The sequence below is a fragment of the Acinonyx jubatus genome, chromosome E4 (assembly GCF_027475565.1).
Source record: "Acinonyx jubatus isolate Ajub_Pintada_27869175 chromosome E4, VMU_Ajub_asm_v1.0, whole genome shotgun sequence".
NCBI lineage: Eukaryota > Metazoa > Chordata > Mammalia > Carnivora > Felidae > Acinonyx > Acinonyx jubatus.
The window spans coordinates 176465-199706 of record NC_069395.1 but is presented as its reverse complement, the minus strand read 5'-3'; the positions used below and the strand labels follow the sequence as shown (position 1 = coordinate 199706).

The 23242-nt window shown below is 55.8% G+C and overlaps 4 protein-coding genes and 1 non-coding gene across 9 annotated transcripts; 4 read left to right on the top strand and 1 right to left on the bottom strand.

The window, feature by feature from the left end:
- Window positions 1-1053: 1053 nt before the first annotated feature.
- S100A1 (S100 calcium binding protein A1) lies at window positions 1054-4741 on the bottom strand. The gene is made up of 3 exons (XM_015085500.3): window positions 4593-4741; window positions 2450-2602; window positions 1054-1359 (listed from the first exon to the last, which is right to left on the bottom strand). Exons 2-3 carry the CDS (start codon window positions 2588-2590, stop codon window positions 1216-1218), a joined length of 285 nt encoding a protein of 94 aa, XP_014940986.1. The 5' UTR covers window positions 2591-2602; window positions 4593-4741; the 3' UTR covers window positions 1054-1215.
- A 97-nt stretch (window positions 4742-4838) lies between these two features.
- On the top strand, window positions 4839-12527 carry S100A13 (S100 calcium binding protein A13). Of its 2 annotated transcripts, none has more exons than XM_053209598.1 (3): window positions 4839-4862; window positions 6015-6174; window positions 11965-12527. In XM_053209598.1, exons 2-3 carry the CDS (start codon window positions 6022-6024, stop codon window positions 12106-12108), a joined length of 297 nt encoding a protein of 98 aa, XP_053065573.1. In that variant the 5' UTR covers window positions 4839-4862; window positions 6015-6021; the 3' UTR covers window positions 12109-12527. The 2 variants fall into 2 exon arrangements, with proteins under 2 accessions (XP_053065573.1, XP_026904192.1); XM_027048391.2 differs by lacking the exon at window positions 4839-4862 and adding an exon at window positions 5247-5404.
- On the top strand, window positions 10675-10779 carry LOC113596257 (U6 spliceosomal RNA). The gene has a single exon (XR_003417018.1). It is a non-coding gene; the product is annotated as a U6 spliceosomal RNA (small nuclear RNA).
- A 2021-nt stretch (window positions 12528-14548) lies between the features above and the next one.
- On the top strand, window positions 14549-16673 carry S100A14 (S100 calcium binding protein A14). Of its 2 annotated transcripts, none has more exons than XM_015085497.3 (4): window positions 14549-14595; window positions 14988-15096; window positions 15521-15667; window positions 15882-16673. In XM_015085497.3, the coding sequence occupies exons 2-4, from the start codon at window positions 15067-15069 to the stop codon at window positions 16017-16019; spliced, it is 315 nt and encodes a 104-aa protein (XP_014940983.1). In that variant the 5' UTR covers window positions 14549-14595; window positions 14988-15066; the 3' UTR covers window positions 16020-16673. The 2 variants fall into 2 exon arrangements, with proteins under 2 accessions (XP_014940983.1, XP_014940984.1); XM_015085498.3 differs by having other exon boundaries at window positions 14556-14595; window positions 14973-15096.
- A 1057-nt stretch (window positions 16674-17730) lies between these two features.
- On the top strand, window positions 17731-22932 carry S100A16 (S100 calcium binding protein A16). Of its 3 annotated transcripts, none has more exons than XM_027048512.2 (3): window positions 17731-17926; window positions 21845-22022; window positions 22267-22932. In XM_027048512.2, the coding sequence occupies exons 2-3, from the start codon at window positions 21870-21872 to the stop codon at window positions 22423-22425; spliced, it is 312 nt and encodes a 103-aa protein (XP_026904313.1). In that variant the 5' UTR covers window positions 17731-17926; window positions 21845-21869; the 3' UTR covers window positions 22426-22932. The 3 variants fall into 3 exon arrangements, with proteins under 3 accessions (XP_026904313.1, XP_026904314.1, XP_026904315.1); XM_027048513.2 differs by lacking the exon at window positions 17731-17926 and adding an exon at window positions 21066-21193; XM_027048514.2 differs by lacking the exon at window positions 17731-17926 and adding an exon at window positions 21090-21237.
- Window positions 22933-23242: the final 310 nt, after the last annotated feature.

Below are 23242 nucleotides of genomic sequence, written 5' to 3'. Positions count from 1 at the left end.
GGAGGGGCGTGGCCAGTGGTTGTTGTCGGGGGTCGTCAGGGCATTACGACCGCGGCCGCGCGGTTGTGTTCTGGTCCGCTGGCGGAGGTTCGGCCTCGCGGGCGAAGGTGGTTGTGTTTCCTTGCGGCGCCCCAACCCTGGCCGAGGCAGACCCTGTAAAACTGTTTAGTGGGATTTGCCATCTCCCTCCCTGTTGCGGGGGGGCTGCCGGGAGAGCGGGGTGGGGGTGGGGGGGAGGCACCAGTACCCTGCGCTCTTGTCTCTTCCAGAACGTCGTTAGTTCCCCCGGCGGTGTCTGCGTCCAGCTCCCCCTCCCACGCCCTCTCCACCTGTCAGTCATCCGCATTTTGATGCAGACCTACCTGCGTTGGATTTTTCTTATGCCCAGGGATGCAATAGAAATACTCACACGTTTGGGACGCCTGGGTAACTCAGCCAGTTGAGTTGGCACTCTTGATATCAGCTCAGGTCATGATCCCAGTGCTGTGGGATCCAGCCGGCTTCCGGCTCTGGGCTGAGCGTGGAGCCTGCTTGGGATTCTCTCCTTCCCTCTGCCCCTCTCCCCAGCTCGCCCCCCCCCCCCCATAAAAATAAATGTTTTAAGAATGAGCGAATGAACACATCTTCAACCCTTCTCCATATACGTGCCTCAGGATGCTTTCGTTTTCATTCCTAGCATTTACGTGCATGTGTTTAATGGCCTGGCATCCTGGACTTTACCTATGAGTGGGTAAGGGTCGTGTTTGTTTTGTTCACTACTACGTCCCCAGTTCCTACACGATGCCTAGCATATGGGAGGTCCGCAGTAGATACTCTTTGGAGATTGAAGGGAAATTCTTCTGGTTTTCTGGCTGAGAAGATGAAGTCTCTTACATCTGCAGCTGGAACCTTGAATGCCCGCCTTCCTACGCCTTGAGCAATCCTCAGCTAGGAAGATGTAATGTTTCCTTGACCTCTCTCCGAATAAGATCCCTTCCCAAATAAGGTGAATTGGGAGTGAGGTACCTTGACTTTCTCACTCACTTCCAGACTGCAAAGGAGACACATGGCAGCTGGCGACAGAAGAGCCTTTAATTAAAGATGAGTTGCAGGCCGGGCCCACTACTCTTGTGCCCTCGGTGGAGGGTGGACAAGGGTAGGAGAGTAGGAAGGGAAAAATGGGGTAAGGGGGAAGCAGGGAGAAGGGGAAGGGCACTGCCCCCTGGGGCTGTCTGCTCAACTGTTCTCCCAGAAAAAGTTGTTACAGGCCACTGTGAGGGCAGCCACCAGCACCACATACTCTTGGAAGTCCACCTCCCCATCTCCATTCTCGTCTAGCTCTTTCATCACCTTGTCCACAGCGTCTGCATCCTTCTGGGCCTGTGGAGGGGGGAGATGGAGAGATAGGTATATAGAGAGGGGAATAGTACTGAATCAGGGGCAAGAGGGGTGGTTGATTGGGAAGAAGGAGGCAGAGATGAACAAGAGGGAGAACTACATCTCCTTATGGTATTCTTCTGAGTCACCCTTCAGAACACACTTGTGGCCTCCTGTTGGCTACAGAATAAGCTTCTTAATGAGGCAGAGTGATACCAACATCAGTTACCATACGTTTGGTGCCTAGGATGCAACAAGCTTTACAAGCATTGTCTAATTGTAACGCAAATAGTATGAGGCAGGTTTCATTATTCCCCTACTAGAGAAGAAACAAATTAACACTTGGTGGTTAAAGAATGTTCCCAAGTCACACAGCTAGAAGCTGCCAGTGTCAGAATTGGAACCCAGGCCTGGTAAAATCTCAAAGCTGGTTGACTTTCTACTGGCTTCTTTACCATATAAGCCCCTGTTAGCATTTGCAGCCTACTCTTCTGCACCCTTCACTCAGGTCAAAACCACTGAGCATGCTCCATATTCTTTTTTCTTCCATGCTTCTGTTCATGCAGATACCTCCTAAAATGTCTACATTCGCCCTGATAACATTCCAGTGGAAATCTGTGGCTCAAGTACCACCTCTTTGGAGGAGCCCACTTCAGTCAGGTTACTATTTCCCAGAATCCTTTCTGGCAATTCTGTTAAAGCTCTGAGTACTTCCTGAATGGTTGGCCCAAGACTTCACGGGGACGGGGACCTCGTTGCCTCCTGTCAGCGGACGGGGGCCTCTTTTGGTCCTCCAACTCTGCTCTCTCCTGAACATTTCACTTCCTGGTGTTCATGGTTTACTTTCATGTGTCAGTGTTTCCCTTCTAGACCATGAGCCTTGTTATTGATGCATCTGCATAGGTCCTAGCACTTAACAGGTGATTAATAAGTTAGGGTATTTTTGTCTTGAGCCTGGAGGGGTAGGGAAGCCTGGAAAAACCCAGGAGAGAAGTCTGGGAGAGGAAGGAGACAATTGGGCTGTGTTGGGAAGATGGAAGGGAGGTGTCCCTCCACCCCTCACCCACTCCACCCTGTACCCCACTCTGCTTACGTCCAGGAAGCCAGAGAGCTCGGTCTGCAGCAGCTCTTTTAGCTCCTTCTTGCTCAGCTTGTACTTGTCTCCCTCTTTGCCCGAGTGGGCGTGGAACACGTTGATGAGAGTCTCCATCGCCGTCTCCAGCTCTGAGCCCATTGTGCAGCTCACCTACCCACCCCCACCACGGAAGGAAGTTAGGGACCATGCTTCAGGCTATCTGGAGTCAGGGTGAGTGGAGCCCTCAGCCTAGCCCTGGTCCCACATCCGAAATAGCCACGAGATCAGAGCCACACCACAGTCTATCTTGCACTGAGATTTTATGACATGGCAACCTAACAGACCTGAATCTAGACTTGCTCTCTGTGTCCCTCAGTCCATATCCCAGCCAGAGGTAGTCAGTGTTTGGGGCACGAAGACAGAGCAGCCGTGGCTGGCTCTAGAGGCCTGCGGTGGACTCTGGTGGTTCCTGGCTGCCTGGGCAGACACTGAGAAGGGTGGGGCAGGCAGGCAGGGATGGTCACAGGACCCTGCCAAGCTGCCTCTGGCTCTATTTTTACCCTGCTATGCCTGAAGCTCTGCTGTTGAGGGTGGTGGGCTGCACCCCCCTCTACGGCCTTGACTGCTGCCTACCCCTAACAAGGAGTCCGTCTGGTGCCCTCAGTCAGCCTGACAGGAGAGGGTGGTGGCCCACGTGGCTGGCCCAAGGCTTCATGGGGAGGGGGGATCTCACTGCCTCTGAGTTTCCTATCAGCAGACTGGGACCTCTTTCAGTCCTTCGACTCTGCTCTCTCCTGAACATGTCACTTCAGCTTCCCTGGGGTGCATCTCCATGACCTCTAGTTTGGTTTCTCTTCCTTCTCTGCAGAATCAGGCCTCCCATCGGGTGATGGTGGGAAGGGAGAAGGAATGTGGACACGTTTCCCCAGAGCCAGGGCTCCCAGGGAGGGGGGAGGAGACCTCCGGGGCTTCATCCCTGCTCCTGCCTACTTACTCCCACCCCTAGGCCCGGCCTGGATGAGGTGAGGACAGTGACAGATGGCAGAATAGGGCTGGTAAATGTTGGGGGCTGGGAGTAAACAGCTGAGTGCATCCTCTGAATTCAAGGGGCTGGAGAGAAGGAAGAAAAACATGGAGGGGTTTGTCGAGGAGAGGGGGCCAACCCAGGAGGCCTCTTTCTTTTGGCCTTAGGATGGTCAGCCCCTCCACAGCCTCAGGGGGCAGCTCAGGTGTCTCAGATCAGGTGTCCTTGTCCTTCCTCAGGCCTAAGGGGCTGAACAATGGGCCCTGATCGAATGACATTCCAGCTTTACAATGGGGACCTTGTGAGTGTCACCTGAACTCTGGGCATGAGAAGCAGTTGTCACAGAGACATGGGGGAGATGGAACCCAAGCTGGGGCTGATGGAGGGGATAAGGGGCGCGTGTGTGGGAGGGCTCTTGGTGGCTCAGTTATTGGCCCATCCAGGAGGGGCACTTAGAGGTTGCCTGGAGCCCTTGAGGAGCCAGGGATGTTATGCAGGGGCCATTTGGAGAGGACTTTGGCAGGGAGTGGGCAGACGGGAAGACAAAGGGAAAGACTTGAAGGAAAGAGAAGTCTGGAAGTCTGGGCCAAGGAAGGAGGAGGAGACAGAGGGGGTCATGTGAAAGGAGAGTTGGGAATGGGTAGAGTACCCTAATGCCCTCTCCTCCTGATACGTCATGGCCCACGCTCTCCTACCCCGCGGCTTCTCTGGGACCCGGGCTCTTGGCAAGGCTGGGTGCTGGTGGGGGTGGGGGCAGAAACAGCAGTCCCATTTGCTTTCTGAGCCTCCTGGAAGCAAAGTGGGAGCTGGGTCCCCTCCGCAGGTCCTGGGAGATCCAGGGAACCTTGGGAAAGCACTCTGAGGGCGCTAGTAGGAGAACTTGATCTCCTGGAAGCTTCCTCCTTCCCTGAGGACCACCACAGACCTCCCTCTGAACTTGACTGGCTTCCCTGTGCTACTGTCCAAACCCTGTCTCCCCCAAATCCCAAACTGCTGTCGCGGGAGCCCCTCCCACACGCTCAGTGCACCCCAATGCTGTTGCCCCAATACTGTTGCTGTTCAGGAGCTCTGCTGAAGTCCCCTTTCCCCCCAAGCTGGCCACAGCAGGGACCCAGTGCAGAGGGAGCAGATACTCACTGTCAGCCTTGACCTGAGGTGGGAGCAGGTTCTGGACAGACAGACCAGTCTGCAAATGTGGCTACCAGAGCTGTGTGGGGAGACCTGTGTTCGGTCCCTCCCCCGCGGCCCCCCTCCCCGCCAGCTCCACCCCTTCACAGACAGACACCCCGCTGGGGCGAGGGGCCAGGAGTGGACAGAGGCGCCCTCTGTCTCCAGGGCTGGAACAGGCCGCCCTGTGTCCTCTTTTCCAGCCTCGGGCGCCTCCCCCGGCTCCTGGGCCCCAGGGAGGTGGGAAAGGTCCTGGGAGGGTCACGGAGAGGCCTCTCACCACCACTGCCTGCAGCACGGGCAGCACAGGGGAGGATCCCGCCGAGGGGGTCTCAGCGAGGGGCCCTAACCCTCCGTGAATCATTTAATCCTGGGACTTTTAGTCTGACGCCCCGCTGACAGATTTCAGTCCGGGGCCTCCTGCACGGAGGTCTCGGCCGGACCCCCGCCCCACCCCGCCCCGCCTCCGTGGGAGCCTCTTGGGGGTCTGGGGCTGCAGGGTCCTGTTCAGGATCCTCCCCTCCGGAGGGGCTCTCTGTGGGGTCTCTCAGCTCCAGAGTGGACGTGGTGGGGGGTGGTGGTGGGAAGGCAGGGGTCCCGGGGCGCGCGCGTAGGCCGGCTGGGCTGGGGGACCCCGGGACCCCGCCCGAGTGCAGGGGGTGGGGGTGGGGGCGGCGGCGGGCGGCGGGAGGCGGGCCTGGGCGGTCTCCTCCCTCCGGGATCCGGGCAGAAGCGGACACCTCGGGGCTGGGCTGGGGCGCTGCCGCCTCTCCCCCGCCGCGGTGAGTCCCGGATCCCCATCCTGGGGGGTCGGGCGCCTCTCTGTCGTGGGGCTCGCGGGCCCGTCCCCGAGCCAGCTCGGACCGGGGTGCGGGAGGGTTTGGGGGCGCCCGCCCGCCGTCCTCGCTAGGGGGAGCGGCGGGCGCGGCCCTGCGCCGCCTGCCCCTGCCCGGCGGGGTCCCCGCGGCCCGACCGCAGGCCTGACCCCGGCCACCCCGCCCGCGACACAGCCCGGGGCATGTGGGCGGGCCGGGTCCCTGTACAAACAAGCTTTGGAGACAGCCGGCCTCATGACCCCTGGGGGCCGGCTGAACCTCCGAGACAGGGCCCTAGGGACCAAAGTGCCTCCTCTCAGAGGAGTCTGGAGACTTTGAGACCAGCACGGAGGGGCCTCTAGGACACAGACACTTGGAAAGGACCACCCAGCTCAGACCTGGAGAGGATGGGGTTTCTGGAAGCACACACCTCTTCCTCTGCCTGCACTGAGCTGTTTCCTGGCCCCCTGCCCCAGGCCCCATCCCTGTCCCCTCCCACCTGCCCGGGAAGGTTCCCTGTGGGCTGGGACAGGCTGGCCTAGTCTGACTCTCCCTTTCTCTCTTCCCTGTCCTCCAGGGTCCCGATGGCAGCCGAGCCGCTGACTGAGCTGGAGGCGGCCATCGAGACAGTGGTCACCACCTTCTTCACCTTTGCAGGGCAGGAGGGCCGCAAGGGCAGCCTCAGCATCAATGAGTTTAAGGAACTGGTCACTCAGCAGCTGCCTCACTTGCTCAAGGTAGGTGGGGGGGTCTCTGGGCCTGAGACTTTGGGGGACAGTGGCTGCCAGACGCCGGGTATATGAGGCAGGGTGATATTCTGGGCCTGATCGTGTGACCCCAGGTATTTGGTGGACAAGGGTGTGGGTGACTACATGTGTAAAGGATTCTGATGTGTGTGTGTGTGTGTGTGTGTGTGTGTGTGTGTAACTAGGTAACACTGTGTCAGTGTGAGTGCAAGTGTGTCATTGGGCTTTGTGTTCCCATCAGACAATTCTGTTGGGTTCTCGAGTATGGTCTGGGCCTTTCTGGTCTCATTTCCCCAACACAGGGGTGGACCCAGAGGTGGCTTCCAGGAGAGTTACAGACCATCAGAGCTGGAAGGAGGCCAAGACAAAACAGTCCAAACTCCTCACTTCACGTATTTGGAAATTGAGGCTCAGCTGTATGTAGAAAGGGGTTTGTGAACAATAAAAACACAGTCAAATTCATGCAGAGATAGATCTCAGAGTAGGAGAGACCTGTAAGTAATCCATGATTGCTTCTCACCCCCTCTGGGAATCCCCTCAATAATGTGCCTGGTAAGGTCATTCCTTCTCTCCTACTCACTGGACAGAGTAGGGATTTAAATTTCATCCACTCTGAGTTGCCTCATCATCCCAGTCTGTTAACAGTTTCTGTTTCATCCCTGCTGAGAATTCACAGGCACGTAGGGGGTTGTGAATGTGGATAAAAAAGCAAAATCACAAGCAAGTTTTGGAGACTCAGTCCATCATCTGCAAAATCCCCTACATTCTTAGACTTCTCGGCTCCTTCCCTTTCTCTTCTCTCAGGAAATGAGACACCACTCAAGGTGCAGTGTTCCCCAGAGCCCTGTCAAATACTGACTGGTTTTTCCTCCAAACCCAACTCCCCTTGGGCCTGGCAATGCAGGAAGTGACCCCTTTGCTTTTGGTGACTGCTTCCAGATCTCAGTTTCTTCCTCTTCCTAAGACGTGCAGCTTCTGGGAAGCTCCTGTGCCACCTGCCCCGCTCCTTCCTGAATCCCTTATAACTCTGCAGCTCCTGCCTTGATGTTTTTCTTCCCATCGCTGCTTTTGCAGTGTGCACACAGACCATTCATGCAACACCTGGGCCTTTCAGGGACTTCAACCCCTCGCTTCCAAAGACTCCGTCCTGCTTCTGAGCAGCCCTCTCTGTTGTTGCTTCAGATCTTGTCATTACCAGAATAATGCCCCACCTCCCAAATCTCGGTCTCCTTTCTCAGAGCATCACCTCCTGCTGTTCCAGTTCTGTTCCTCCACCCAGCCCTTCCTGGACTCCACCAGGACCTTCAGTCTTCGGACCTTGTCACCTGTCCTTCCACATGTCCCTCATGTCCGCAGTCCCTCCTCACTCAGCTGGGCTGTAAGGCTCAGCATGGAAATCAGTCCCCCGGTCACGGCCCACCCTTGATTCTGTTCCTCTCTGCCCTGGTTTTTTGGCAGAATCCCAACCCAGGTTAAGTCCAGCATTTCATGCTCATTAGCTTGATGGTCAAATCTACCATTCTTTCTCAGATCCAAAGTAAAGCAAAATTTCCACTCTCAGAGGAAAAAGAAAATCAGTCAGTCCACCAGTCTACCTGCCATTCTGCGTCTGCACTTTTGTGTAGCTGGATCTGGCTGGATAAAAAGATGTTGCCATGTTACTTGTCAGACTCTGTCATTTTTACTAATACTACTTAAGAAATTTTTAAAAATTTTAACGTTTATTTTTGAGGGAGACAGAGACAGAGACAGAGCACGAGCGGGTCAGGGGCAGAGAGAGAGCGAGACACAGAATCAGAATCAGGGTCCAGGCTCCAGGCCCCGCGCTGTCAGCACAGAGCCTGGCGTGGGGCTCGAACTCTCCAACAGCGAGATTGTGACCTGAGCCAAAACCAGATGCTCAACCGATTGAGCCACCCAGGTGCCCCTGTTAATATTATTTTTTAAATTGAAGGATAGTTGACACACAATGTTGACTTGTCTGCCTTTAAATCTGTGACCGCAAACTCCAAGGGAACTCTTGGCACAGGCTGCCAGTTCTGCTACATTTCCCCAGTTGGTTCATTGACCAGCTCTTTCAGATGGTACTTTCACAACTTTTCCTCCCTCCTCAAACTCCAGTCCCTCTTTCCACAGTCTCCCTCTCACTGAGAAATGTTCTCAGACAAATAACAGCCATCAGGAAACTTCTTTGTACTGCCTCCCAAGTCTACCAAAGGTCAGCATGTACCCTGCCTTCCTTCCTGCTCCCTGCTCATCTGTCTCTGCGCCTGGGGCCAAGCCCTCCTACGCTGCCGGACTCCATTCCTCCTCACCAGCTAAAATCTCTACTTTTCCGGTTCCTCCTCTCTCTCGCATCATCAATTCTCCCTCTCTACCAGATTGTTCTGATCAGTTTTCCAATATGTTGTAATATCTCCCATCTTAAAAAAGGAAAAAACACCCTTTCTTGACTCTGTAACCCTCGCCAGCTATGCCTTCCATCTCTGCAAAAATCAAAAGCAGCAAGGGTTATTCATACTCTGGGCTCTCCTGGCCCCACATGCTCACTCCTCAGGCATTTGCCAGGCTTATTCTTCGCTGAACCCAGATTTCTGCTCAAATGGCAAATCCTCATCATGGCCTCCCCTCACTTCTGAGGGCAAAGACAACCTCCCTTGTGCTTTATTCCTTTACCTTCTTTTATTTTCTTCCAGAGTACACCTATCACAACCTGACTTCCATCACATACTTACATTTACCAAGGGTGTGCGTCCCCTGAAGGAAAGGAATCTGCTCACTGTTTTATCTCCGGCACTTAGAGCAGTGTCTGACTTCTGGTAGGTGCTCAGCAAAATATCGAGTGAGTGAAATTGTAAAAAAGTAAGAATTTCTGTTGAGTGAATAAATGAATAAATAACATCTTACCTACTGTTCTACAAATGCCTTTTTAAAATGTAACAGTGCGGGGCGCCTGGGTGGCTCAGTCGGTTGAGCTTCGGACTTCAGCTCAGGTCATGATCTCGCCATCTGTGAGTTCGAGCCCCGCGTTGGGCTCTGTGCTCACAGCTCAGAGCCTGGAGCCTGCCTTGGATTCTGTGTCTCCCTCTCTCTCTGACCCTCCCCCGTTCGTGCTCTGTCTCTCTCTGTCTCAAAAATAAGTAAACATTAAAAAAATTAAAAAAAAATAAATAAAATGTAACAGTGCATAAAGGATATTTCCCATTTGAAGAAAATGATGCACTGTATGTAATGGTATGCAGACTAACACAAATTTATGTGGCGAATTTTCTGTTGATGGACATTTCTTGTGTCCATTTTTTCCCTTTTGCAAACATCCTTGTTTATATATCTTTACGTACTTGAGGGAAAATATCTATAGGGTAAATGTCTGCCAGTAGAAATATTAGGTCAAAAGGCATGTTTGTTTTTCTTTTTTATAGATATTTCCAGTTTGCCTCCCAGCAAGGTTGTCATCAGGCTTCAAGGCCACCAGTGCATGCGAATGCCTGTTTACTCACGTCCTTGCCTAAATTGGGTCTTATCAGACTTTTAATTTTTGCTAATCTGTGAAAATGATATCTTGTTCTGATTTATACTTTTAAAATTCTGAGTGAGATGGAATATTAAAAAATATTTTTGACAGATATGCATAATCCTTATTCTGTGAACTGCTTGTTTGTTTCTTTCATTAAAGAGATTTTCTTTTTCTAAATTTTATATGTTTATTTACTTTTTAGAGAGAGCTAGAGTACAAACAGGGGAGGTGCAGAGGGGGAGGGAGACAGAGGATCCAAAGCGGGGTTTGTGCTGACATGCTGACAGCAGAGAGCCCGACGCGGGGCTCGAACTCATAAACCGCAAGATCATGACCTGAGCTGAAGTCAGACATTCAACCGACTGATCCACCCAGGCACCCCTCTAATAGTTTTTTAAAAAGGGGAAAGAAATAGAGAGTAGTGAATGAGAGCATAAGCTTTAAGTCAGACAATCTAGGTTCAAATGCAGATTCTAGCTTGTCATCCTTGGTTATTTAATCTTTCTGAGCCTTAATTTATTTTTCTTAATTAAAAAATTTATTTTAATGTTTATTTATTTTTGAGAGAGAGAGAGAGAGAGACAGACAGACAGAGCATCAGCAGGGGAGGGGCAGAGAGAGAGAGAGGGAAACACAGAATCAAGAGCAGGCTCCTGGCTCTGAACTGTTAGCACAGAGCCAGACATAGGGCTCGAACCCACAAACTGTGAGATCATGACCCGAGCCGAAGTCGACACTTAACTGACTGAGCCAGTCAGATGCCCCATGAGCCTTAATTTCTTATCTGTGAAATGGACTCATAATAATACCTTCCTCATTGCATTGGTCTTGCATTTATTCGGTCAATATTTATTGAGCACCTATTATGTCCTGTCCTGATGCTGTTGTAGGCTTTGGGTTACAATGGTGAACAAGATGGACAAGGTCCCTTTCATTTTAGCAGATCATGAAGATTAAATGGAGTAAGGCATTGTGCTTGCTTCGGCACAACATATACTAAAATTGGAACAATACAGAGAAGATTAGCACGGCCCCTGTGCAAGGATAATACGCAAATTTGTGAAGTATTCCATATTTAAGAAATAAAAATAAAAAAAATAAATGGAATAAGGCATGTAAAGCGTTTAGCATAAGGCTTGGAACAGTCGGCACTATTAAGTGCTTACAACTGTTAAAATGTTAGCTGTTATCACTGTTTTGGTTTTTCCTTTTATAATTAGCAATTATATAATTGCTAATATAATAAGAGGTGAATTTTCCTTTTCTTTCCTAGTACTTATACCTTTCATTTCTTTCTCTTGATTAATTGTATGTTTTTCCCCCTCCCAATATAATGTTACACTGGGCATCTTGCCTTCCACTGGTAATGCTTGTAAGTATTTTACGATTAAGCATGAATGTGGCTTTTTAAAAGGTCTTTCTTAGCTTTTCTATGAATGAGCTTTAGCTTCGTGCCTTCTGTAGATTTGGTAAGACTTCTCTGCCTTCATTCACACATTGATTAAAATATTGAGTATTGGGCTCTGCCCGTGGCACCCTTCTCTAGTTTGACATTGATCCATTGTTCAACAGCTTATGTTTTGGTTGTGATCGTTCATCTAGCAACAGACCCTTTGATCATGGGTTCAGTTTACAGTATCCTTTGATGTCACAGGCCTGTCACGAGAGGCTTTGTCCAAGACCCTGCAGAAAACCAGATACCCCATGTCTTTGCCATTCGCCTGATCCACCACCAGGCTAATAACCGACCTGGAAAGAATGAGACTACGTTAGGGTTATACAAATGAGTGGCTTAGGACTGTGAATTTCCCTAGCTTTCTGTGAAGGAAGAAGGTGGCCTGAGAAGGCTCTGAGGATGGCCTGCATGGGTTCCCTGAGCATCCTTGAGCAAATCCCAAGTGCCGTGGTGTGCCGGAGCCCATCTTACCTGTAGGCAACAGTTCATTGTGTGCACCTCTTCCCAGCTCTGTGTTCGGTGACTTCATGGTTGTGGTTCATAATCGGCCACGGTGGGAGTATTTGCATGCTGGCAAACCCTACAAGTCAGGTCCTCTACTCCCTCTGCTGCTGCCCTTGGAGCCTAACCAGTTTGGAGAGGTTAGTAACTGCCAGACACCGGGCGGCACTGTTCCGGGGCTGCAGCCTCGTCCTGAACGCCTGGGGCAGGTCCTAGATGAAGAGAATGGACATTAGCAGTTCTTTCCTCTCTCCCTATCTCAGGAACTCTCTTTTCTAACCCACGTTTCCTGTTGATGTCTCCTCAGGATGTGGACTCCTTAGATGAGAAGATGGAGAGCTTGGATGTGAATCAGGACTCCGAGCTCAAGTTCCACGAGTACTGGAGACTGATAGGGGAGCTGGCCAAGGAGATCCGGAAGGAGAAGGCCCTGGAGATCCGGAAGAAGTAAAGCCCCTGGCCAGGAGAGGGCCAGGCTGGCCAGGCCACTGCCCACTGCCCCCAATATAGCCTCCTCCTTGAAACACAAATGTTCCTTGTTCCCACCCTACCCTGTTTTCTTCTCTTGAGAGGGGGTGGTCTGAGAGTGGGTCCAAAAATTTTGAGCTCTTTGTAGACCAGGGATGTTACTCATCTTTGAATATCATTCTGCAGCATCGAGCACTGTACCGGGGAGGTGCTCAATAAATTAATGGTTGAGGAGGGGCTCCTGGGCGGCTCTGTCAGTCGAGCGTCTGACTCTTGACTTCGGCTCAGGTCATGATCCCATTGTTTGCGTATTTGAGCCCTGCATCAGGGTCTGTGCTGACAGTGTGAAGTCTGCTTGGGGTTCTCCTTCTCTCTCTCTCTCTCTCTCTCTCTCTCTCTCTCTCTCAAAATAAATAAATAAATAAAATAAACAAATGGTTGATGAATGAGTATATGAAAGGAAGAGAACAGACATCTGGGGCAGGCGAAGTGACTCTTACTCCACCAGGTGCCTCCTGGGGCCCAGGGGCACGGTCTCAGTTCACACTTTTCTTTTACCTGGGGTTTGTGTCATTGGACGGTAATTAGGTAGCAGTGAACTTGTGTTGAGGACTTGCTGTGTGCCAGGCACAGTACTAAACACTTTTCCTGCGGTGTCTTTGTGAGTTGATTCTCACAGCCCTTTGAGGAAAGGTACTGTTTTTAAGTTCTGTATTGAAGATGAGGAAACAGATTTTAGAGAAGTTCGCAGACAAGCAGAGGTGGAACTGGGTTGAAATTCCAGAGCCTCTGTGATGAACTGGGATCCTCTCCGGACGGGTGGTGTGGGACCACTGGGCCCTCTTCTCCTCCCTCCCTCCGTAGCAGGGGTGAAGCAGAAGAATGGACACAAGGTTCTGGTACGAAGACTGTGGGACGGGCGCCCCTCTCCCCACCCTTCTTGGCTCGAGGGGCTTGCGGTTTGCACTGCCCGCCACCAGAGGGGGCAGGGGTGGGGCAGCCCAGCAGGCACCGCCTCCCCGCAGCTGTCACTGCCGCTGCCTGGTGTCCCTCTGGGACAGCCATTACTCCTGAGGAACCTTCAGGCTGAGACAACCTCCCCACCGCACACCAAGGAAGGTTCCTAGGTTGAGACCTTCCATCTAAGTGCCCTCAGACTGAGAGACCTCAGAAGGACCCCTAGGCTGGCACTGAGGGGCCATTTGGCTGAGACGTTCCAGAGTGGGTCTCACAGGGGGCTTCCCCCAAACCAGAGACCCTAGGAGAGACTTGACGAGAAACTTTCAGAGGGACCCCTGGTTGAGGCACTCCTGGAGAAGCCCTCAGATTGAGAGACCCTCAGAGAGGTCCCCAGACTGAGAGCTCTCAGAGGAACACAGAGTGGGGTACTCTAGGGAGGGCTTTTGCATGGAGAGACGCTTTTAGATGCACTCGATTGAGGCCAGAAGTACAGGGGAGGCCTAGGAGGAGACACAGGGAGGGGCATTGGGAGTCACACTTCAGCTTTGGGTCCTGCCTCATCCTTGCCTTGGCCCACACTAAGTCCCCTGCTGCCGCTCTCCCTCCCCTCTCCCCGTCATCTCCCCGTCAGGTGAGGAGGTCCCTTGGGGTGTGCCGAGGCTTCCTGGGATGTCATCCCCCGCACTGGATTGGGGGAGTTGGGTTCAGGAAGGCATGGGGTTCTGGGGGAGGGAGGAGTAGGCAGCCCAACCAGTTTGGAGAGGTCGTTAACAGCCAGATCATTCACCTGGGCCTCACACATGCTGGCTCACACATGCTGTGCATGCTGGCTGAGGGGAGCCCCAAGGGGGTCAGGACAACACTCAGTGTGGCCCCTCTGCCAGGCTGCCCTTCTCTGGCTCCTTCCTCACCTGTTGGCCATGGGGACTGCAGGCTTGGTGTCACTACCCAAATTGGCCCTGGTGGGAGGAATGTGAGTGAGTGAGTGAGTGTGTGTGTGTGTGAGAGAGAGAGAGAGAGAGAGAGAGACATCAAAGGACAGAGAGGTCTCTGGGGACCTCTCCCAACTCACATGTCTCCGGACCACAAGCCCTGCCTTGATCAGTCTCTGCTTTTCCTTCTTTCCTGATGCTGACTCAAAGCCCCTCCACTTCAATTCCTCCAGGCCTTTCTTCCCAGGCTCGACCCCACAGTCTTGCCAAGGCCCCCTTCTGCCTTCCCCAACCTCCCCTTCCCTTTCTCTTGCCTTGACTCTGCTTGCTGGTCTGGGGCCAAGGCCACCCAGCCCCAGCCTCCAAGGGTTCCCTCCATTGGCAGAGTGGGCAGGCTCTCGGGGCTCTGGCCGATGGGGGGTGGGGCCGACAGGGCTGGCTCACACCCAGGCTGCTGCAATAGCAGGGGTGGCTTAGGGATGAGGCCCAGCCCTCTGCCTTCCCTCCCTGCCCCCAAGTATAAGAGCTGAGCTCAGGTGAGCTGACTCCTAGCGTCCGGTCCCAGCAGCTGCCAGCAGGTAAGGAGACATAGGCCTTTTCACCCAAAGGGCTGCCCCTGTCCAGAGGGCACCAGTAGCCTATTCTACCCTGGCCTGCCAGGAGAAGGGCAAGGGGCCAGGTCCTGGACAATGGTGTATGTGTGTGTGTGTGTGTGTGTGTGTGTGTGTGTGTGTGTAGCAGAGGAGAATGGTGGGAAGACTGATCTAAGGTGAGGCCCAAGGGATTCCCTCTGAATAGGGGGGTCTGGGGGCTGTGATCTCAGCTCCTGGATCCTTCACAGGAACCAGGCCTTGTGTGGAGTTGGCTCCGACCCCCTGAGCAAGGAACAGAATATTGAGGGTACAGCCAGAGGGGACAGTTGAGAAAGACATGCTGAGCCATCCCCTGCCCTCAGTCTTCCTCCTTCCAGGCAGATCATGAGCCATCGGCTCCTCTGAGGCCTGCTGTGGGACAGCAGCGCTCTCACCGGGACGAGCACACCGGTCACCATGGGGCAGTGTCGGTCAGCCAATGCTGAGGTGGGCCCATTCGTGCCTGGACTTTCTGTTCCCATGCTCCACTCCCCGACCCTGAGGGTCTGCGTCCCCTCTTCTTGGCCTTGCCCCGCACTCTAGACCTTGCTCGGGAGACCCAGACTCTTCTCTCGTACCCACAGGGGTGATACACAAGGAACCCTCCTGGGAAGAGAGAGTCTGCCGCACGCTGGGACCTGCCCTGGGTGGGGGCTGGGGGGTGACGGGGTGGAAGCCTTGCCCAACTTGTGGCTCAGGCAGGGCAGGGGCCAGTGGGGGGAAGGGGGTTGGATGCCGGGCTCTGGAGTGGGTGGGAGCCTCTGTGCCTCCCAGCTTTCTTCTGCCCTATTGGCCTTGAGGGCCTTGGGGCGGTAGGGTGTCCTAGGGTGGACGTAGCCTCCCTGACATGAGTGATGTCCCCTGCCCTCAGGATGCCCAGGAATTCAGTGACGTGGAGAGGGCCATTGAGACCCTCATCAAGAACTTCCACCAGTACTCTGTGGAGGGTGGCAAGGAGACGCTGACCCCCTCCGAGCTACGGGACCTGGTCAGCCAGCAGCTGCCCCACCTCATGCCGGTACTGAGGGAGCGGCCCGCCCAGGCAGCGCCCTGACTTCCCCTCCGGGTCTCCAAGGCCCCACCCACACGGCCCCTGGCACTAGCAACCCCAGCCCTTCCCAACTGCCAGTACCAGGTAGGCACAGGTCCCGCCTCCTGCCCCTGGGCAGGGGTGCGGCAGGAGGATCAAAGGGTGCTGCCTCCCTGAGCTGTGGTGTCTTCCCTCCCCTCAGAGCAATTGCGGCCTCGAAGAGAAAATCGCCAACTTGGGCAGCTGTAACGACTCTAAACTGGAGTTTGGGAGTTTCTGGGAGTTGATTGGAGAAGCAGCCAGGAGCGTGAAGCTGGAGAGCCCTGTCCGGGGGAGTTGAAAACCTTCTTCTGGAATTCTTGGGGGGATGTTGGGGAAAGGGGACCTTAGAGACCGTGGGCCTAGAAACGCCTCTCCACCACCACCACCACCACACTATTCCCCAGTCTGCACCTGCCTCGCCTCTGCAAGGTTCAAGTCCTTAGTGAGCCTTCCCAGGGGTCTCTGGGTACTTCATCCTTGGGAGCTCCGTGGAACTCCATGAGTCCCCACCAGAGGGAGGCTCAGGGGATGGGTTGGGCCCAGGGATGGATGTGGCAAGATGCTGGAGGGGTAAGGATGGGCTAAGGGCCAAGTAATTTGGTTGCGGGGAAGGTCAAAGAGGAACTGGGCTGCTGGATATGATTTGAAGAAGAGGGCGGGGAATGGGGCTGGATATTTGGTACTGAAAAGAGTCTCTGAGAACCTAGCCTTCCTTATCTCTTCCCCAACCCAAATGCTAACTTCTGCCCAGTGCTACGCCTTCCTTCTTCCAGCTCTGCCCCAGCCTCTTTCCAGGACTCTGTCCCTGGGCTAGGGCAGGGGAAGAGAGAGAGCAGGCTGGAGAGGGGAGGCTGAGGAGGGGGTGACTTTGGGAGAGGACCAGCTCGGTGCTTGGGCATTTAAAGAATGATGGTTGTTTTGTAACATGTGATTAATAAAACAAACGGAAAAAGCGAAAGATGCTGTCTTGACTGGATACCTGCCCTACCTCAGTCCGCGGGCAAGGGGTGGTTGGGTGAGTGGCAGAGCCCTTGGTGGCACAGGGCACGTGGGGCTGCAGTGGCTGCGGCAGAAGTGAATGGATTTGGGTCGAGGATGGGTGCCAGGCCCCAGAGCTTGGAGAGCTGGTCCTCTCTGGAGGACAGACTCTTCTTTGCCAAGGGGCTGGTCCTCTGCCAGGAGGAGAGGGTATGTGTGCTCACCTGGGGAGACAGTTAAGACCCCAGACAGTTATGACCCCAGGTGTTCCCTGGGCGACCGGCAGCAAGGGACACATGGGGCTGAGAAACAGGCTGACCCGCCTGGGTTTGAAGCCAGCCCTGCCACTTACCATCTCTGGAGTGTTGGGCATGCTCTCAGAGTATCAGTTTGCTCATCTGTCAAATGGGGTATTAATATCTCTGAAATAAATCAGATTTGTTAGGAGGATGATGGACACATCACGTGAAGTACTTAGCAGAGAGCTTGACACAGAGTGAGTGCCCCGAGCTGGAGTCTCCCTTGTCGGAGTGGACGGGTGGGTCCCCTCTACTTTCAGCTGCCGCCTCCACATGTTGACTAGCCAGTTTCCTTGGGTGTACTGGGGAAGGGCTGGAGGGGTGCAAAAGAATCCTCTGCTGCACATGACAGGTCCTAGGAATGGGCGTCAGCTCCTGGTGGTCTGAACGGGGAGACGGAGACCAGGGGCCAGGTTTTGCTGCTGCCTTCTGACTGGGGCCCACAGAAATCAGGCATTACTCCCGAAACCCTCGCAGCAAGGAGGAGTCTGTGGTCAGCCAGGCTGGCCTGGAATGCTAACTGAAATCGTCTGTTGGGGGCCCTGAAACTGGGCTCCCAGTGACCCAGGTGAGCAGGGCAGGTGACACCCCTTTCTTTCTCCATTGACTGGGTTCTGCTCAGGCCCTGCAGGGCCAGCAGGGTGGGGTTGTGGGGTTGCCAGCTTCCACCACTCCCTCTGGGGTGGGGGTGGAGGGGTGTTAAAAAAGGTGTGTATCCCTTTAACAAGGGCCCAACCCCAGGGCCAAGTCAGAGGGAGCTCAGTCACTACCTCCCCACCGAGCTCCTCCGCCAGGCACGGCCAGAGTGGGACAGATTCTGGGAGCGAAGCGGGGAGGAGTCCTGGGCCGGCTGAGTGGGGAGCCGCTTGGCGGTGCCTGAGTCCAGGCCCCAGAGCCCTGCTGGAGAGGAGGCAGTCCTGGGAGGCAGGTGAGCACCCCAGGCCTGTCCTGGGAGGTCTGGGGCTGCCAGAGAGGTCCTGCAGGCGTGGGGGGCCACGGGGAAGGGGGCGGTGAGGAGGACCTGGGGAGGGGGCCCTGCTAGAGACTGGGCAGGAAGGGTCTGTTAATTTTTAACTTTCCCGCAGGCTGGTTTGGGAATGGAGACTTCGGTGGGATTGGGAGGTGGGGAGGCCTTCAGAGGGGTGGACGGGGTGGCGAGACCCCCCCCCTCCCCAACGCAGCCGCTGACTGGGCTCTTCTCCAGGGCCTGGGCCACGGGGCAGAGAGCTCAGGAGCTCTGTCGCAGCTGCTCCGACCCTCCCTTAACAGAAAAAGGGCAAATGCGTGTTTGGGGGCGGTTGGGGGTGGTCAGACCTGGATGTGGGCCTCACGGGCCGGCTCTGGGATCTGTGTCTTGGGAGGTGATGGGGTCCAGGAGGAACCGGGAAGGGCCCTGTGAGAGGAGGCAGGCGCCGGAGGCTTGTTTCCACTTCAGGACCCAGGCAGGCTGTGGCTTGATTGGCTTTGCCTGGCAGGGCCACCTGCACCGTCTGCCTGTGCCCAGCCCGATAGGGCAGGGGTGCTTCGGGAGGGAGCTCCGGAGGTGCAGACCAGTGGGGCTCAGCCTTCCTCGCAGCTGGTAAAGAGAGGGGTGGCTGTCGGTGAGGCCAGGGCCCGCAGTGTGTGTGAGTGTCCACACCTCAGTCGGACCCCACTTGTCTGGAAAATGTTCCAGAGGAGCACACCCTGTCCTGTCCAGCAGGAGCCGGTGGGCAGATGTGTGAATTCCAGGGAGTGAGTCCTGTGAGGCAGAGGCACTTGGGTGAGACTTCAGTTTGAAACAGCCTTGCAAATAGAGTGACAAGTTACCGGCCCAGTTCAGATGCCACCCTCCCTGCATGTTGAAGGCAGTTGGGGCCAATGAGTGAATCAAGGGAGTGGGTGAGCAAGAAAACCAGTTCAGTGAATGAATGAATCAGTGAATGAATCAGGAAATGAATGATGAGGAGTGAGGGAACGAGTTTGAGGTCGATGGAAGGGACACAGAGAAGGCCGAATGTAGGCTTGGGGGCAGGCCAGACTCCAGAGAGGACGGTGACCAGGAGGCACAGAAGTTCAGGGAGGTCTCACAACACCTGGAAACAGTTCAGGATTCCAGTGGAGAGAGTGTGGTGGGAAGAGAAGGTGGACTGGGGGGACTGTGCTGGGTGGTCAGGGCTCCAGACTGAAGGGGCTTGGGGTGGGGCGGTGGGGTTACAGGGGCGAAGATCCAGGGGCAAGGCTCAGGGCCCTGGAGGTTTTGGGAGAAGTCGGCAAGCTGGGCTGAGGTGGGCGGGGATGGGGGCGGGGCCTCTCGGTTGCTCCAGGATGAGTCAGCCAAGGAAGAGACCAGGAAAACACTAGTGGAGGGCTGGGGGCTCCTGGTGCGAGGGCCCTTTGGAGGACAAGTGGTCCCCCAACCCCCACTTTTGGGGAAGGCTCTAATATACATGTCCACCCCGCCAGCTCTCAGGCCAGGACCCACCTCCTGCCAACCCTTCCTAGGAGAGGCTCACGGGACAGCTTGACCCTCCCGCCTGGTTGGGCCTGGTGCCTGGTTGGGCCTGGTCGGAGGGAGGAGCAGGTGCCTGTGGGTGGGTGTGGTGGCAGAGCCTGTCTCCTGGCCCCCAGGGGAAGGAGGGAGGAGGAGGCTAATGACACCTGACTAGCCCCCTCTGACATCCTTCCTTCAGAAAAAGCTTTGGAAAAGCGCTTATCCAGATGGTTATCTCCAAGAAGGTGGGGGGTGGCTTACTGGGGACTGAGAACCTGGGCTGTTGAGGCAGGCAGCCAGAGGCCAGGTGGGGGCTGGGACCTGGATCGAGGAGGGCCGGAGGAGGCTCCCCTGGTCAGAGAGACAAGACTCTAAGAAGACACTTGGTGAGGAGGGTGGGTGGGCCAGGGGGAGGGGCAGAGGCACAGCCCCCCAGCCCCATTTCTTTCTCTTTCCTCTCGGGGACTATTTCCCCGCAGGGTTCCTCACTTAGGGAACAGGTCTGGGATGGTTAAGGGTTGGGGGGGGGGGCGGTGGTTCTCTGAACCCTTTTCCCACTCCCAAAGTTGGTTGGGAGTAGGCTTGGCTGAGTCCTTGCTGAAGTGGGTGCAGCTTTCGGAATCCAGGGTTCTGGCCCTGGGTCTGGAGCACTCTCCAGTCAAGGGCAGCAGAGAACAGTCTCATGGATTGGAACTTTTTTCCTTCCTCACTTCTCACTTGTGAGTATTAGGGTGTTTGCAGGAACATTGAGCCTCACAGTCACACACTTCATAAACGAAGAGCGCGGGGGAAAGAACGGGGTTTCCTGTAGCCCTGGTTCCATACTTTATCCTTCTGTGTGAAGAGCAGAGTGGCCAGGCAGGTGAGGCAGGGAGGGAAGGGCAGGTTTCCCGTCGGAGACGCCCCAGCCTGCTCCTCTCTATCCTCCTTCCTTCCTACATTAGGGCCTAGTCCCTCCGGGTCACACCCTTCCTTCAGAAAGAGGCTCTTAAAAGAAATAACTTGGAAGGGTGGTCAGGGTCACTGGATACCTGGTAGCAGGGCTGGAAGGAGGTAGAATGTTATAGAACATCTGTCTTAAGGAAGCCGTTGGACCAGACAGTGCAGGCGAGGGAGGTGCAGAAATTAAAAGCTGGGAGCTTGCGTTTACCTAGGATTTAAAAAAATGGCCCTCAAGTCAATGAGTCGTGTCCTTTGGTTCAGTAAACGCAATGGTTGCACGTAAGAAACACTGTCCTTGCCTCAAGGAAGGAGACGGTTAGGGGAGAGCAGACCCACAGCAGTTATGAGCCCTGTTACTGTCGGCTGGAATCTGTGGGACCCGGGGAGCAGAGTGCTGGGGGCAGGGGCCGGGGCTGTGGCAAGGCCCGGCCAAGCCGACCTGTCTTCCGAGTTTCGCCACAGGATGTTCAGGCCCGGATGGAGGCTGTGTCCACCTTCCCTCGCCAGGACCAAACGGGCAGGGTGGCTGCAGCTCATTCCTGGGCTTGGGGGCGGGAGGGGAGGCTCATTTGCCCGGCGTTCACTTGGGGGGGCTCTGGGCATGGGCGGCGACTGACAGAATAGACCCGCCTGCTCCCCTCATATCCTGTTATTCAGAAGGCTGTATCCGCTTGGACTGTGAGTGCCTTTTGTCCTGGGTGAGGGGGTGACGCGTGTGGCCTTTGGCTGGCTGCAGCTGTGTCTCCAGCTGGGGCAAAAGCAGGCTTGGCTCCTCTTTAGGTAATGGGGTGGGGGGGTCCTCGAGTCCTGCTGTGTGTTTCCAGGTGGGTATGAGGGAGGGCAGGCTAGCAGGGTGTGGCGGGGGCCTGCCGAAAGTCTGGCTCCATGGGGGAGTGCATTGTCCTTTCCCAGAGAGGGACAACCATGGCCTGGGCTCCTGCAGAACCTGCCCTGGTGCCTGGCCGGAGGGACTCGGGAGGGCCTAGGTTCCTGCTTTGTGGCCTGGGGCGGGGGTCTCAGGCAATGCTGGGGCTGGGGGATATAGCTGTCGGCCTCCCAGCCCTTTTGGCTCACCCGAGCAGTTTCTAGCTGTGCGCGCTCCCTGGGCAGGGGCCCTGGGTGGGTCAGCTGTGGAGACAGCAGAGGGGTGGGCCCCTCTTCTGCCCCCTTCCCATGGGAGCCTCCTGCTCTCACTGGGGCTCTGACAGGCCCAGTGCCTGGGGCTGGGGCAGGGCCTGGAAAACCTGCCTGGGCGGTTGGGCTGGCGAGCACCTGTATCAGAGCAGCCACGCTGTTCTGACTCCAGGCTTACCCTGGTGCCGCCTTTTCCCTGAGGACCCGCCAGCCCAGGGGCCCAGGAGGAGGATGAGGGCAGGGGGCCCCGAATTTGGCCTGTGGGGTCTCCTCACCTGCCCTCTTCTCCTCGCCCAGGCCCCGTGAGGAGTGAGGCAGTGAGATGGCAGACTGCTACACAGAGCTGGAGAAGGCCGTCGTGGTCCTGGTGGAAAACTTCTACAAATACGTGTCTAAACACAGTCTGGTCAAGAACAAGATCAGCAAAAGCAGCTTCCGGAAGATGCTTCAGAAAGAGCTTAACCATATGCTGACGGTGAGGTCCCCTCGCCTAAGGGCCCTGCCTACCCACCAGCCCCCCCCAGTCTTGATCCTCGTGTGGCGTCCTTCCCCACTGCGGCCTCTGTCTTTTCAGAGTGACCCCCTGAACCAGCGGCTCACCACTGCCCAGGCCCCGGTCCTCTTGGGGTGCCGAGGCCTGACCAGGGAGGTCCTGGGACTGTGTGTGGCTGCTGCCCTATGCACCGCTGACCCCCCCCCCCCCCCCACTTCCTCTCCAGGATACAGGTAACCGGAAGGCTGCTGACAAGCTCATCCAGAACCTGGACGCCAACCACGATGGGCGCATCAGCTTTGACGAGTACTGGACCTTGATAGGCGGCATCACGGGCCCCATCGCCAATCTTATCCGCCAGCAGGAGCAGCAGGGCGGCAGCTAGAGGACCCCTCCCACCGCCCCTCCACGCCCAGCCCCTGGTGCTCTTCCTGGGCTCCCCGCAGCCTCCTCCACCCACCCAGGCCCCCCTCCTCGCTCCTCCCTGCACGCCTCCTGCTGAACAGGGGAATGGGCCCCTCCAGAGCGTCGTGGTCTGGGGGTGCCTCCCAAAGGGTCTGAGTCCCTGGAGCCAGCAGGTCCCAGGGGCCCCTCTGTGAGGCTTCAGGGCTGCTTGGGGTCCCCGCGAGTTTCCTGCTCAGTCCACCAACCCCTCCAGCGTCTGATGCTCTGCCTGATGCTGGGTGTCTCCTGACCTCTGCTTGGGGTCTCCCTGCCCCCCGGAAGCAGGAGCAGAGGCCTCTCCTCTTTCTCTCAGCCTGTGTGCTGGGGACAGAAGATTTCCAGGGACTGTGGGTCAGGGAACAGTCGAGCAGGGCTGCCCCCACCCCAGCTCCTGCTCACCACTGATGCGGTGGCAATAAAGGCTGGATTTGGAGTTTGTACCCCCTCACCCAGTCCCTTTGTGACACTCATTGAAACCTTTCCGTTCCGTGGAACCTCCTCATTCCTTGGTGGTCTTTGCCCTGGGACCCTGAGGTAAGGGGGAATCTCACCTCAAGAGACCCCAAGGGCAGAGAGAAAGAAAGAAACCCCAGTGCCTGCTCCCCCCCCCCCCCCCCCCCCCCCGCCCCGCCAGCTGCGGCCGGCAGCCCTGGGCCAGCAGCAGCCTCGCTCTCCCTCCGTGAGGGGCCAGAGGCCATGCATGCGTCACCGTCTCTGGGCCCTCATCCCCACGACCCAGACTCAGACTCCACTTCCAG